The sequence below is a fragment of the Mauremys reevesii genome, linkage group 3 (assembly GCF_016161935.1).
Source record: "Mauremys reevesii isolate NIE-2019 linkage group 3, ASM1616193v1, whole genome shotgun sequence".
NCBI classification, from domain to species: domain Eukaryota; kingdom Metazoa; phylum Chordata; order Testudines; family Geoemydidae; genus Mauremys; species Mauremys reevesii.
In genome coordinates this window covers 146,701,426-146,713,708 of record NC_052625.1, presented here as the reverse complement: position 1 = coordinate 146,713,708, position 12,283 = coordinate 146,701,426, and the positions used below count along the sequence as shown (strand labels likewise).

Below are 12,283 nucleotides of genomic sequence, written 5' to 3'. Positions count from 1 at the left end.
CAACACTTATGTAGCATGAATTTGACTGATGCTTTACAGAAATAGAAAAGATTGTAGGCTTTTCATAGCTGGGACTATCTAAACACAGATCAGCTTTGGAAATGGAGCTAACAGACAAAGGGAGTGAGAAACATAGGTTAAAACAATAACATTAATAAATTTATATTGTTAACAAAGCTTAAACTCCAACATGTTCCCATAGCTGAGATGGGAATTAGGTAGAAACATGAAACAAATTGTGTAGTGCCTTAAAAAAGTGAGGGCAAGGAGTTTGAATTTGATGAGGTAAGAGACCAAGAAGTAAAGATACTTGAAGTGAAGTGACATGATTGAAGTTTCACACCAAGAAGATTACTTTAGCTCTAGAATGTTGGGCAGTCTGAAGGGGGTGTGGCTACAGATGTCCAGGCAAGAGAGAACAGTGACATGAACTGGAGATTCATTCCTTCCTTTCCATAGCCACAGCCAGAGTTAAGAAGTGTCATACTGCAACTCACAAAAAAAGCTCAACCCTTATCGTCTAAACAACTGGGTTTATTTTAACAAAACAAAAAAAATGCAGCCACTTCATTAAGAAACATAGTAAAACACTCACGTTTTTCAGTAATGGCTACTTCACACATTTCTTTCAATCGAGATACAAGGAGTTGGTCTGCTACCACCAGAACATTACAAATAAATTCCACATTTTGAGAGTCTGGAAAATAAAGAAAAATTGCATGAGAAAGATGACTGGGAAAGTAGAAAAATGCTTCAGAAAAGTTCCAACGAAGGCCAGTTTGCTCCACTGTTATTTGTGGGCATCATGGCAGAGGTAGTTTGTGAAGTGGGATTTAAAATAGGACAAGGTGGTAGTGGCTTTGCAAATCTTGTAGAGAAGGAGTTTTTCTTATGTATAAGGGGCAACATAGAAGAAAACACGGAGGTGAACGTGGGAAAAGCAGCAGATCATGGTGTCTTCAGCAAAACAAAGGCCGGGGGGTGGGGGGGGAGGAGAAGACAACACGTGGTAAAACCACAACTAACTCCAAAGTATAAAATGATATATTGTTAGGGGTTTACCAAATAATACATATGATTCAAAAGGCAATACAGTATCTTTTTAGTAAAAAATGTCATCTAATTGTGGTACTTACTGTACCACTTCCCCCATATCACACGAATGTCTCTAATTTGAAAGAGTTCACACTGTAGTGCATAATATCCAAACTTTCTGCTTCCTTCAGGTGTCTCTTCCTTGTTTATTAAAATGAAAATAGCAGAATTATTTGAAAGAGATCAAGCTGAAATTTATTGCTTTTAAAAACTCGCTGTCAATTGTTCATGTACCCAACTCTACAATTTCCAGAAACAAATATATTAGCAGCACCTTTTATTGCAGGAGCTTCATCTGTATAGATGTAATCCAGGATAACCTGCAGTATGTCAGAATGGATTGGCATTTCCAGAGCTGCACAACAGGATGCCTAAAGGAAAAAGGGATAAGAAGAGTACAATTTCAAAAACTGCCCATTTAAAATCAAAGGTGATTACAAGGAATTACAAGGAAAACTCTGGTTCCTCTAAAACAAGTAGATCTCTCAAGAATCTCAACTCCTGCAGTACTGGATAGGTTTGAAGGATGGGACCCTATTCAGTTATCAGTACCGACGCTATATGCTGCTTTGGCAAGTCTGTTCTGACCAAAGTAGTCGGTGCTCGTGAGGATGACTTGGGGGACTCTGAGACCATATTGGAGACATGGCATCTTCGGGTACCAAGGCCATCTTAGTGGTCAACTTAGATGTAGACTATACAGGAGTTGTGGGTATAGTTCTCTTAGTGGTGGAATGCTCCCATGATGCAGTGTCCTGCTTGTGTGGCACCGAAGGTCTCAATACAAAGCATGCTTGTTGTCCTTTTTCTCTGCTGAGCCCACAGCCCCAGGCACAGGATTGGTACTAAGAATGTCTGGAGCCTCAGCCATACCCAAGGTGGGACACAAGGTCTCCACAGCAGTCTCCACAGGGACTGAGGTCTTTTTGAGATGGACTTTTCTGGGGAAAATGACTCAATTTTCTATGGTTTTCTTCATGAATTTACCTTGGGTAAACACAGGTGAATGTGCTGAAATTGACAGGGCACTGTGTTCACTCAGTTACCGATGTTTCGGTTGGGGGGCAGATGGGAGGAGAGGGGTGTCTCCTGGCCTGGACCTGAGGCCAGTTGCAAGGAACACTCCATCATTAAGAGCCTCAGTTTTAGCTCCCGATTTTTAATTGCTCTCTCCTTAAAAAAAGTAGAGCAAATGGAGCACTTTTGCAGGATATGAGACTCTCCCAAGTAGTGGATAAAATGAGAATGCAGGTCACTAACTGGGAAGGACTCCCAGCAAGAGATGCACTGCTTGAAGTGAGCCTGGCATACCCTGGGGCATCTAGCAGGCGAAGGCACCCCTTGCCCAAAGAGGAAAGGGATAAAGAGACAATCCCCCTAAATCCCAAAATACAAAAGTAAATAAAATAACTGAAGAAAAACAATAAAATAAAGAAGGGAAACTAGGCTAAGAGACTTTGAAAGTAAGGCACACTAACCCTCCATCTCAGGCCAAGGGAGGTGAGAAGGAACTGAGGGCAGTTCGCTCACATAGTCATATGTAATCTCTGAGCAGGGCACGAGGAAGTGCAGCCCAAACAGGCACTACTATCAAAAAATCTCTGATAAAAGGCACATGGGGTGTGAGCGCACCTGAAGTGGAGCACTCACAGGGACACTATTTGAAGACTAATATTATCTACATGTCATTTATTAAGACCTACTGCAGGAAGGAAGTTTAACACACCTCCAAGGATACTAGAAGCTCAAACTCACTGAGGGGGTTTTAGAATACTACAGATTAGTTGCAGTAGAAATTTCTAAGATAGCAATATACTTACTAACTCAAAGTATGCTTTTACATAAAATTACCATGGCTCATAATATTTATGATTAATTTTTTTTATTTAATACAGTTTCTGAATGGTTCAAAATTAGTGTTTCTACTAAAATTTACCATTTTCTTATGATTTTTACACAACCTGTATTTTAATTTACATTCCAGGTAATGGCAAAAATCTCACTGAGAGAGAGGAAAATCTTCATTTACTTACATTAATGAAAAACAACTAATGCAGCACACACATTTTCAAATGGAAACCTTACCTCAATCCAAGAGCTGCTTAACATCCTGTGAAAGTAATCTGTAAAGAAAAAAAAAAAGCTCATTTTGAGACATCATAAGAGAGGCAAGTTACTGTGAACAAAAGAATCTACAGATATTACATACATACCAAGTCTTGCACAGAGTACACATTTGTGACAAGGGAATTCCTTTCCATCTATAGATTTCATGGTCACATCACAGAGGTATGAACTACAAGACATTTAGAACAGTTATAATCCTGAAATTATTAGCAAATATAAACTCTATAAACAGTTCATTTCTCTTTTGTGCTTGAAACCAGCTTTGACAGGATTAGGCTTCTTGTCCTCTCAAAGATGAGAGGGAAAGTATAAATATTTAACTAGAAACACAATACACTTACTTACCTTTATGATGGTAAACATAAACAAGACTTCTTAGCAGTCTTAAAAGGATTTAAAAAAAAATTAAAAAATTAAATAAAAAGCCAAGCTAGTCAAAAGCCAAGCTAACTAGTTAAGAGGATTTCCTCCAAAATCAATTCTATCTTCCAATTATTGCTTCTCAAGATTGTGGTCTGAAGGCAGCAGCAGCCGAGCTTCCTGCAGAGGCAGGAGGTGGGTATGATCTCCCCTGTGCTGCCAGGAGCAGCCCAGCAAGGGGCTCCTAGCTGCCAGTCCTCACCAGGTTGGGGAGGGACAGACTTCCTCTTCCCCTAAATGGCCCCTCTCAAGAGGAGGCCAGACCCATCTCCAGGGACCTCTCCCTGCTGCAGGAAGCTTTGGGCTGGGCAGGAGCTCTGGAACTTCCTAAAAGGACCTAGCTGCTAGTCCCGGTCAGGCTGGGGAGGGACAGGACTTCCTCTTCCTCTGCACGGCTGTTCTTGAGAACCTCTCCCAGCTGCAGAAAGCTCTGCACCTCCCGCCACATGCACTCATTTCCTTCCCCCATCACTCTCCAACTGCAGGTGAAGGAGTCACTTTACGGGGTGAGGTCTCCTCTCCTCTCCAGATGCAATTATTAGCTTGTTTCAATAAAATAAAGGTCTGTCAAAACTTGACAGAATTTATTGATGGACACTTTACAGCAGCAAATAACATTCAGAGTTCAACTCCCTGCTTAGTAGATATGGGCATCTGATATGGTTTTGTAGGGTAGTGATCTCCATTGGTAGCCACTGCCTTAAGTTAACAAAAGCAAGCGAAAAAAAAGAAGTTCTGGTTCCTAACGTCATTAACTGAACGTCAACATGGAGCATGCAGCAACTGTGTCTTTCCTCATTCCGTCTCTACGCTGAAAACACCTGTTCATGTTTAGACACAGCTCTCTCTACATCCACAGAGTTTGTTGGAATTGTCAGATAGCGCCGAGCTAGCCTTGTGAGATGGGGGGATTCTGCTTTCCACTGAGTTTCAAAACTGTAGCACAGGCAAACTACAGTCCGCTTCTTTTGTGATATTTTTGTAAGCAGGAATCTCCAACCTACAATTCTTGTCAAAGCCAGATATTGCATTAGACAAAATAAATCCACCATCAACAGGTGCATTTCTGCAGGGTCAAATATACACACAACTTTTAGGAACCCTGCTGAATGTTGTTGAAACTTTTGAGCAGTTTTTGCTACATTGCTTGACTCTTCCCCATAGCAGTAGTATTGTCTGAGCTTCTTGGCCATGCAAGAAAACTCCTGCTGAGCACTGGCATTTAACTCAGCATTGTCAGAATGATTTTCATTTGATTGTGCTTCAGCCCAGAACAGTACATCCACCACTTTGTTGTACGCTTGGAGGACTGTGACATGTCAAGATTCCAATCAAGTGATTAAATCCATCAGTCCTGGGGCATTCTTGGCAACGAACTGAACTTCCTCATTCAGCTGAGCACTGTTTAGAAGAGTTAAAAGTTCTGTTAAAACCTGCATTTTCGGTGTCAGTGTGAGCTCTTCTGAGATGAACTCAGAGTAGTACATCAGGTGAGCTGCATGGTATTGTACAGCCTCAAATCAGGAATTTCAACAAGTAATTACCAGCTCTGGGGGAAGTTCAATTTTTTGTTCGCTGATTTCAGTCATTGGCGCAATGTGCTGCCTGTATCACAGTTTGCGGCCAGGGCAGTGTTTAAAGATATTTTAATGTAGCTGACCAGTTTATCAACTTTACCTAACTCACATCTCCACAGCTCCCTGACAAGACAAATTATATGTGCATTACATGTAATATGGAAAGCATTTGGCATTAGACTTTGGTGAACAGATTTGAAAGATTTCATCATGTAAGTTGCATTTTCACTTCTGAAACAGATACTTTGACAAAGTTCACACCATATTTTGAAATGGTTTTAATCATCGCTTGAGAAACTCTAGCATAGTTAACAGCATTCAAGTAAACGCAGCTGGCAAGCACTGTTAGCTTTTCTGTCTGTACATCTTTTGCCTTGTCAGAAATAAAATCAAACAGAACATGCAGTACATAGTTGTCTTGCTCAACTGTGGACTCATCCAAAATAACTGCAAAAGACTCACATGAGTTAATTTGATACTTCGCCTCTTCAAAATGTGTAGCAAAAACCTTTGGAAGGTAGTCCTGTCGGAACTTATTTGCAGTTGGTAAGCAAATGGCATTTTAGGCGATCATGTTTTTCCAACGGGATATTAGCATTTGCAAACGATTCCACAAGTTCCATTCAAGCTACATGATGGGTCTCAGAGCTCTCTGTCATCTTCTTAAAAAGAGATGAAATTGTTTTTTTGTTTGTTTGTTTTTTAACTTTTCGTTTACCAGCAATGCACTATCCGAAGCCCTCTTTCTGCCTGTACAAAATAGTTTGTCACCATCAGCATGTAGAATTTGGCTTCCAAATTCTTTCACGTGATCCGCTGCAGTAATGATTTTAGAGGGTTTTTATTTATTTTGGACACTCGTTCTAAACTTGTAATTTCACCTGTCTTCCGGTAGGATGCCAATTGAGATCACTATTCTACAAAACCACCTCACTGTTCATATCTACCAGTCAGTGAGTTGAGCCCTGAGTGCGATTCACTGCTGTAAAGTGTCAATCAAAAAATTCTCTCAAGTTCTTCATCTTCATCAGGGGGAACGGGGGATAGGTTAGAGGACCGCACTGTCCCCAGGCGAAGGCAGGTCTACGTGATTGGGGATTCCATACTGAGAAGGTTGGACAGGCCTGTGACCAGGGCCGATCCGGAGAACAGAAGGGTGTGCTGTCTACCGGGCGCTAAAATACGGGATGTGGACCTGAAGTTGAAAAGGATCCTAAGAGGAGCAGGTAAGAACCCTTTGGTCATCCTTCATGTGGGAACGAATGACACTGCTAGATTCTCGCTAGAAAGGATCAAGGGAGACTATGCTAGGTTGGGTAAGACGCTCAAGGAAATTGAGGCTCAGGTGATCTTCAGTGGGATCCTACCTGTCCCTAGGGAAGGGCGCCAAAGGGGTGACAGGATCGTGACGATTAATAGTTGGCTGAGGGAATGGTGTTACAAGGAGGGCTTTGGGATGTATGGGCACTGGGAGGCTTTTGGGGAGAGACAACTGTTCTCACGGGATGGGCTCCACCTAAGTAGGGAAGGAAGTAGACTTCTAGGAGGGAGGCTGGCTCATCTGATTAAAAGAGCTTTAAACTAGACACTGGGGGGAGACGGTTGGGAGAGGTCCTGGTGCTCTCCACGCCAAATTTATACATTGAGAGTGAGAACAACAGGATAACAACAGATATAGCCAGAGGGGGACCGTTAGGTGTAAGGAAGAGGGGGGGGGACGGATACTAGATCGTCATACTGGAAGTACTGTGTCCCTACCGAGTTGGGTGAAAAGAGTGAGAGGAGCCCAACAGAAAAAATTAGGATGTTTGTTCACCAATGCAAGAAGCTTAGGTAACAAAATGGAGGAACTGGAGCTCCTGGTCCGAGAATTGAAACCGGATATCGTAGGAATAACCGAAACATGGTGGAACGGTAGCCATGACTGGAGTACAGGTATGGAAGGGTATGTGCTGTTTAGGAAAGACCGATGCAAAGGTAAAGGTGGGGGAGTAGCATTGAATATCAATTATGAGGTGAAATGTAATGAGATAACTAGCAATGCAATGGATAATACAGAGTCTGTCTGGGCAATGGTCACATTGGGGAAAAAAACTACCAGAGCCTCACCCGGGATAGTGATTGGGGTGTGCTATAGACCGCCGGGATCTAGCTTGGAGACAGATAGAGAGCTCTTTAATGTTTTTAAGGAGGTAAATACTAATAGGAACTGCTTGATCATGGGGGACTTTAACTTCCCAGATATAGATTGGGAAACAAATGCTAGTAATAATAATAGGGCTCAGCTTTTCCTAGACGTGATAGCTAATGAATTCCTTCATCAAGTGGTTGCTGAACCGACGAGGGGGGATGCCATTTTAGATTTGATTTTGGTGAGTAACGAGGACCTTGTTGAGGAAATTGTTGTAGGGGACAACCTTGGCTCGAGTGATCATGAGCTAATTCGTTTCAAAATAAATGGGAGGATAATCAATAGTGCATCTGAGACTAGGGTTTACGATTTCAAAAGGGCTAACTTTACTAAATTAAGGCGACTAGTTAGGGAAGTGGACTGGACTAACATATTTAGGGATCTAAAGGCAGATGACGCCTGGGGTTACTTCAGGTTGAAGTTGCAGGAGTTGTCAGAGGCATGTATCCCGAGAAGGGGAAAACGGCTCGTAGGTAGCAGTTTTAGACCGAGCTGGATGAGCAAGCGTCTTAGAGGGGTCATTAAGAAAAAACAGAAAGCGTACCAGGAGTGGAAAATGGGAGGGATCAGCAAAGAAACCTACCTTATTGAGGTCAGAGGGTGTAGGGAAGCAGTGAGAAAGGCAAAGCGACGGGTGGAGATGGACCTAGCGAAGGGGATTAAAACCAATAGCAAACGGTTTTTTAGCCATATAAATAGGAAGAAAACCAAGAAAGAAGAAGTGGGACCGCTTAAAACTTTAGACAGAGTGGAGATTAGGGATAATCTTGGAATGGCACAATATCTGAACGAATATTTTGCCTCGGTCTTTAATGAGACTAATGAAGGGCTAAGGAATAGTGATAGAGGGACCGATGGGAATGAAGATATGGGGGTAGACATTACGGTATCTGAGGTAGAAGCCAAACTTGAACAACTTAACAGAAGTAAATCGGGGGGCCCGGATAATCTTCATCCTAGAACATTAAGGGAATTGGCGAGTGATATTGCTAGCCCGTTAGCGATAATTTTTAATAAGTCTCTAAATTCGGGGGTTGTACCGTTTGACTGGAGATTAGCTAATGTAGTTCCTATATTCAAGAAGGGGAAAAAAAGTGACCCGGGTAACTACAGGCCTGTTAGTTTAACATCTGTAGTATGCAAAGTCATGGAAAAAATCTTAAAAGAGAGAGTGGTTCCGGAGCATGAGGCCAATGGCAACTGGGATAGATTACAGCATGGATTTACGAAAGGTAGATCGTGCCAAACCAACCTGATCTCCTTCTTTGAGAAAGTAACAGATTTTTTAGACAAGGGAAATGCGGTGGATCTAATATATCTGGACTTCAGTAAGGCGTTTGATACTGTACCGCATGAAGAATTACTGGTTAAATTGGAAAAGTAACAAGGTGAGTAAATTGGTGAGTAACGAAGACCTTGTTGAGGAAATTGTTGAGGAAATTGTTGTAGGGGACAACCTTGGAATAGGGGATCGAAATGAAAATCCAGAGGTGGATAAGGAGCTGGTTAAAGGGGAGACTTCAGAGGGTAGTATTGAAGGGGGAACTGTCAGGTTGGAGGGGGGTTACCAGTGGAGTTCCTCAAGGTTCGGTTTTGGGTCCGATTTTATTCAATCTATTTATTGCTGACCTGGGAACCAAGAGTAGGAGTGGGCTGATAAAGTTTGCGGATGACACCAAGTTGGGAGGTATTGCCAATTCGGAAAAGGATCGGGATATCCTCCAGGGAGATTTGGATGACCTTGTAAACTGGAGTATTAGTAACAGGATGAAATTCAATAGTGAGAAGTGTAAGGTTATGCATTTAGGGATGACTAACAAGAATTTTAGTTATAAGCTGGGGACGCACCAGTTGGAAGTATCAGAGGAGGAGAAGGACCTAGGAGTCCTGGTTGATCGTAGGATGACTATGAGTAGGCAATGTGATGTGGCCGTTAAAAAAGCTAATGCGGTCTTGGGATGCATTAGGCGAGGTATTTCTAGTAGGGATAGGGAGGTGCTAGTCCCGTTATATAAGGCGTTGGTGAGACCTCATTTGGAGTATTGTGTGCAGTTTTGGTCTCCCATGTTTAAGAAGGATGAATTCAAACTGGAACAGGTACAAAGAAGGGCCACTAGAATGATCCGAGGAATGGAAGGCCTGTCGTATGAAAGGAGACTTGAGGAGCTCGGTTTGTTTTCCTTAACCAAAAGAAGGATAAGAGGAGATATGATTGCACTCTTTAAATATATCAGAGGATAAATACCAGGGAAGGAGAGGAATTATTTCAGCTCAGTGCTAATGTGGACACGAGGACAAACGGATATAAATTGTCAGTCAGGAAATTCAGGCTTGAAATTAGACGAAGGTTTCTAACCATCAGGGGAGTGCAATACTGGAACAGCCTACCGAGGGAAACAGTGGGGGCGAAGGACCTCCATGACTTTAAGATTAAGCTAGATAAGTTTATGGAGGAGATGGTATGATAGGATAACGGGCTTAGTCAATAGGTCAATTAAGTGCCACACTGGTAAATAGTACAATGGGTCAATGATATGATATAACCTTTTTCCAGAGGGTATGGCTGGAGAGTCTTGCCCGCATGCTCGGGGTTCAGCTGACCGTCATATTTGGGGTCGGGAAGGAATTTTCCTCCAGGGAAGATTGGCAGTGGCCCTGGAGGTTTTTCGCCTTCCTCCGAAGCATGGGGCAGGGGTCGCTTGCTAAAGGAGTGGGTGGATCGGCTTATGTGGCCTGCATCTAGCAGGAGGTCAGACTAGATGATCATAATGGTCCCTTCTGATCTTGAATTCTATGATTCTATGATTCTATTTTTATTGAAACAAGCTAATAATTGCATCTGTAGGGGGAGGGGCAGTTCTCTGTACAATGACCCCTCCCCCCTGCAGCTGCAAAATGACAGACAGGAAGCAAGTGGGGGTGGTTAAGGGGGGCAGAGCTACCTGCACCTTGAGAGATTCCCTGCAGGCCTGCTTTTGCGTAAGAGAAAGTCCTGTCCCTCCCCAGCTGGCTGTGCCTAGCAGCCCCTTGCTAGGGCACCCACAACACAGGGGAGATTGGACCCGCCTCCTCCAGCTGCAGGAATCGCTGGAGCTCCTGCCCAGTCCCAGAGCTTCCTGCAGTAGGGAAAGGTACCCAGAGGTGGGTCTGATGTCCTCCCTAAGAACAGCAATGCAGGGAAAGGACAAGTCCTGGCCCCCTCAGCCCAGCCAGAATTGTCAGCTAGGAGCCCCCAGTTGGGGCATTCCCAGCAGCATGGGGGAGAGCAAACCCACCTCACCAAGTTTCCTCCAGCTGCAGGAACCTCCAAGGCTACGGTCCGGCCCAGAGCTTCCTGCAGCAGGGGGAGGCACTCAGAGACGGGTCTTATCCTCTCCTCCGCCCCCTCCCCCCAAGAAAAGCCGTGCAGAGGAAGGACAAGTCTGGGACTAGCATCTAGGAGCCCCCGGGCTGGGGCACTCCCAGCAGCATGGGGGAGATCAGATTTCACAGGGAAGGGCTTATTTCATGGTCCATGACACGTTTTTCACTGCCGTTAAATTTATTGGGCCCTAAGTATAGCCTATTCCAACATAAGTTAAAGAATTAAGCTTTAGTACTAACAGGACCAAGTAATTCAGATATAAATAGCAGTAGGGTAAAAATTCAGGTAATTTCCCCTCATGGGAAAGTATTTCAGAGATTCTTCTCATTAAGCAACCTTGTAAATTTCTAATTGCAAAAGTCAAAATCTACATGGCTTTAGTAGGAATAACAATGTGTAGTCCTGCAACAGACAGACCGTGTCAGACTGGAAAAGTCACAAGTTTTTTTCTGACATTACTATTCTATAATATAAATGAAGCCATGGAAAATGTGACTGCACAACAAACACAATCGTTGAGATCTGGTTCAGCGTACTAATCCAGTATCTCTGATTACAAAAGCGTGTACAGGTAAATACAAAGCATCTCTCTCCAACGACCATTAACTGTGAAATACACAAACACACACCCCACACAAGTAATAACAGGCTGCAGAAAAATTCAGTTTACAAAATTTTGGCTGCATCTGCTTAGTGTCTACTTATTTCAAAATGAAGTGATAGGTACTAAAAAATACAGTCAGATACACACAGAGACTTGACATAGCTAGATTTAAAAAAACTTACCATTTTTTGGGGTTAAACTTTGGTTTGTTTCCATTTTTCCTGTTGACAACATTAATTTTTCCATTTTCTAGTTTAACTCCATCCAATCTGTAAGGCATAAATATTACAAACGTCAACTATTATATATTACTGATAATAGCTATATTGATAAGAAAAAATAGGTTTGAAATTTAGTACCACTTAGTGTAACATTGTGACCATAAATGAAAGGACACCAAATGCATGTGACAGAAACCTAGGAAATCTATTAAGAAACTGATCAATGCTTCAGCATAGATATGAAAGGTATATGAAAATGGATTGCTAGGCTTCTCTCTACTACTTAATTACTCCTATTTATTTATCCTGGTCCAAGTGACAGGTGGGCTATACCGGAGTAGGCTCAGCCATCCACATGGTGTTTGCTTCTTCTGGGCCATACTTTGAGATATTGATTACCTTGAGTGGTGAGAGATGTATAGTGTTAGAGATATGCTATGAGGGTTAATTTGTAAATTGGGCGAACAGAAATGGTAGCTTTATTAGAAGGCTGAGGGACATTTTTGCTTTTAAAATGTCTGGGCTCTGCCCTCGCTGTTCTTTTATGTGCACCCAACTGTGGTAACTGCTTCCTTTTTATGACCACCACAGAATGGCTGAGAAAGTTGAACAAAGAAGTACGTTAAAAATACAGAGTGGGGGGAATTGGTTTACAAGGATTTACTGTCCTCAATCCTTTTCATA

At 42.6% G+C, this 12,283-nt stretch overlaps 1 protein-coding gene across 2 annotated transcripts in view; it reads right to left on the bottom strand.

The window, feature by feature from the left end:
- The window catches only part of IBTK (inhibitor of Bruton tyrosine kinase), a 90,379-nt gene that overhangs the window by 44,496 nt on the left and 33,600 nt on the right, over positions 1 to 12,283 (bottom strand). For both annotated transcript variants that reach the window (XR_005595932.1, XM_039529442.1), the window contains exons 13-17: positions 11,561 to 11,647; positions 3,309 to 3,391; positions 3,181 to 3,218; positions 1,370 to 1,466; positions 596 to 697 (exon numbers count right to left, since the gene is read on the bottom strand). Coding sequence is in view for 1 of the 2 variants with exons in the window: in XM_039529442.1 (XP_039385376.1) it covers positions 596 to 697; positions 1,370 to 1,466; positions 3,181 to 3,218; positions 3,309 to 3,391; positions 11,561 to 11,647 (407 nt within the window). In the remaining variant the exon portion in view is untranslated. The remainder of the gene's footprint in view (positions 1 to 595; positions 698 to 1,369; positions 1,467 to 3,180; positions 3,219 to 3,308; positions 3,392 to 11,560; positions 11,648 to 12,283) is intronic.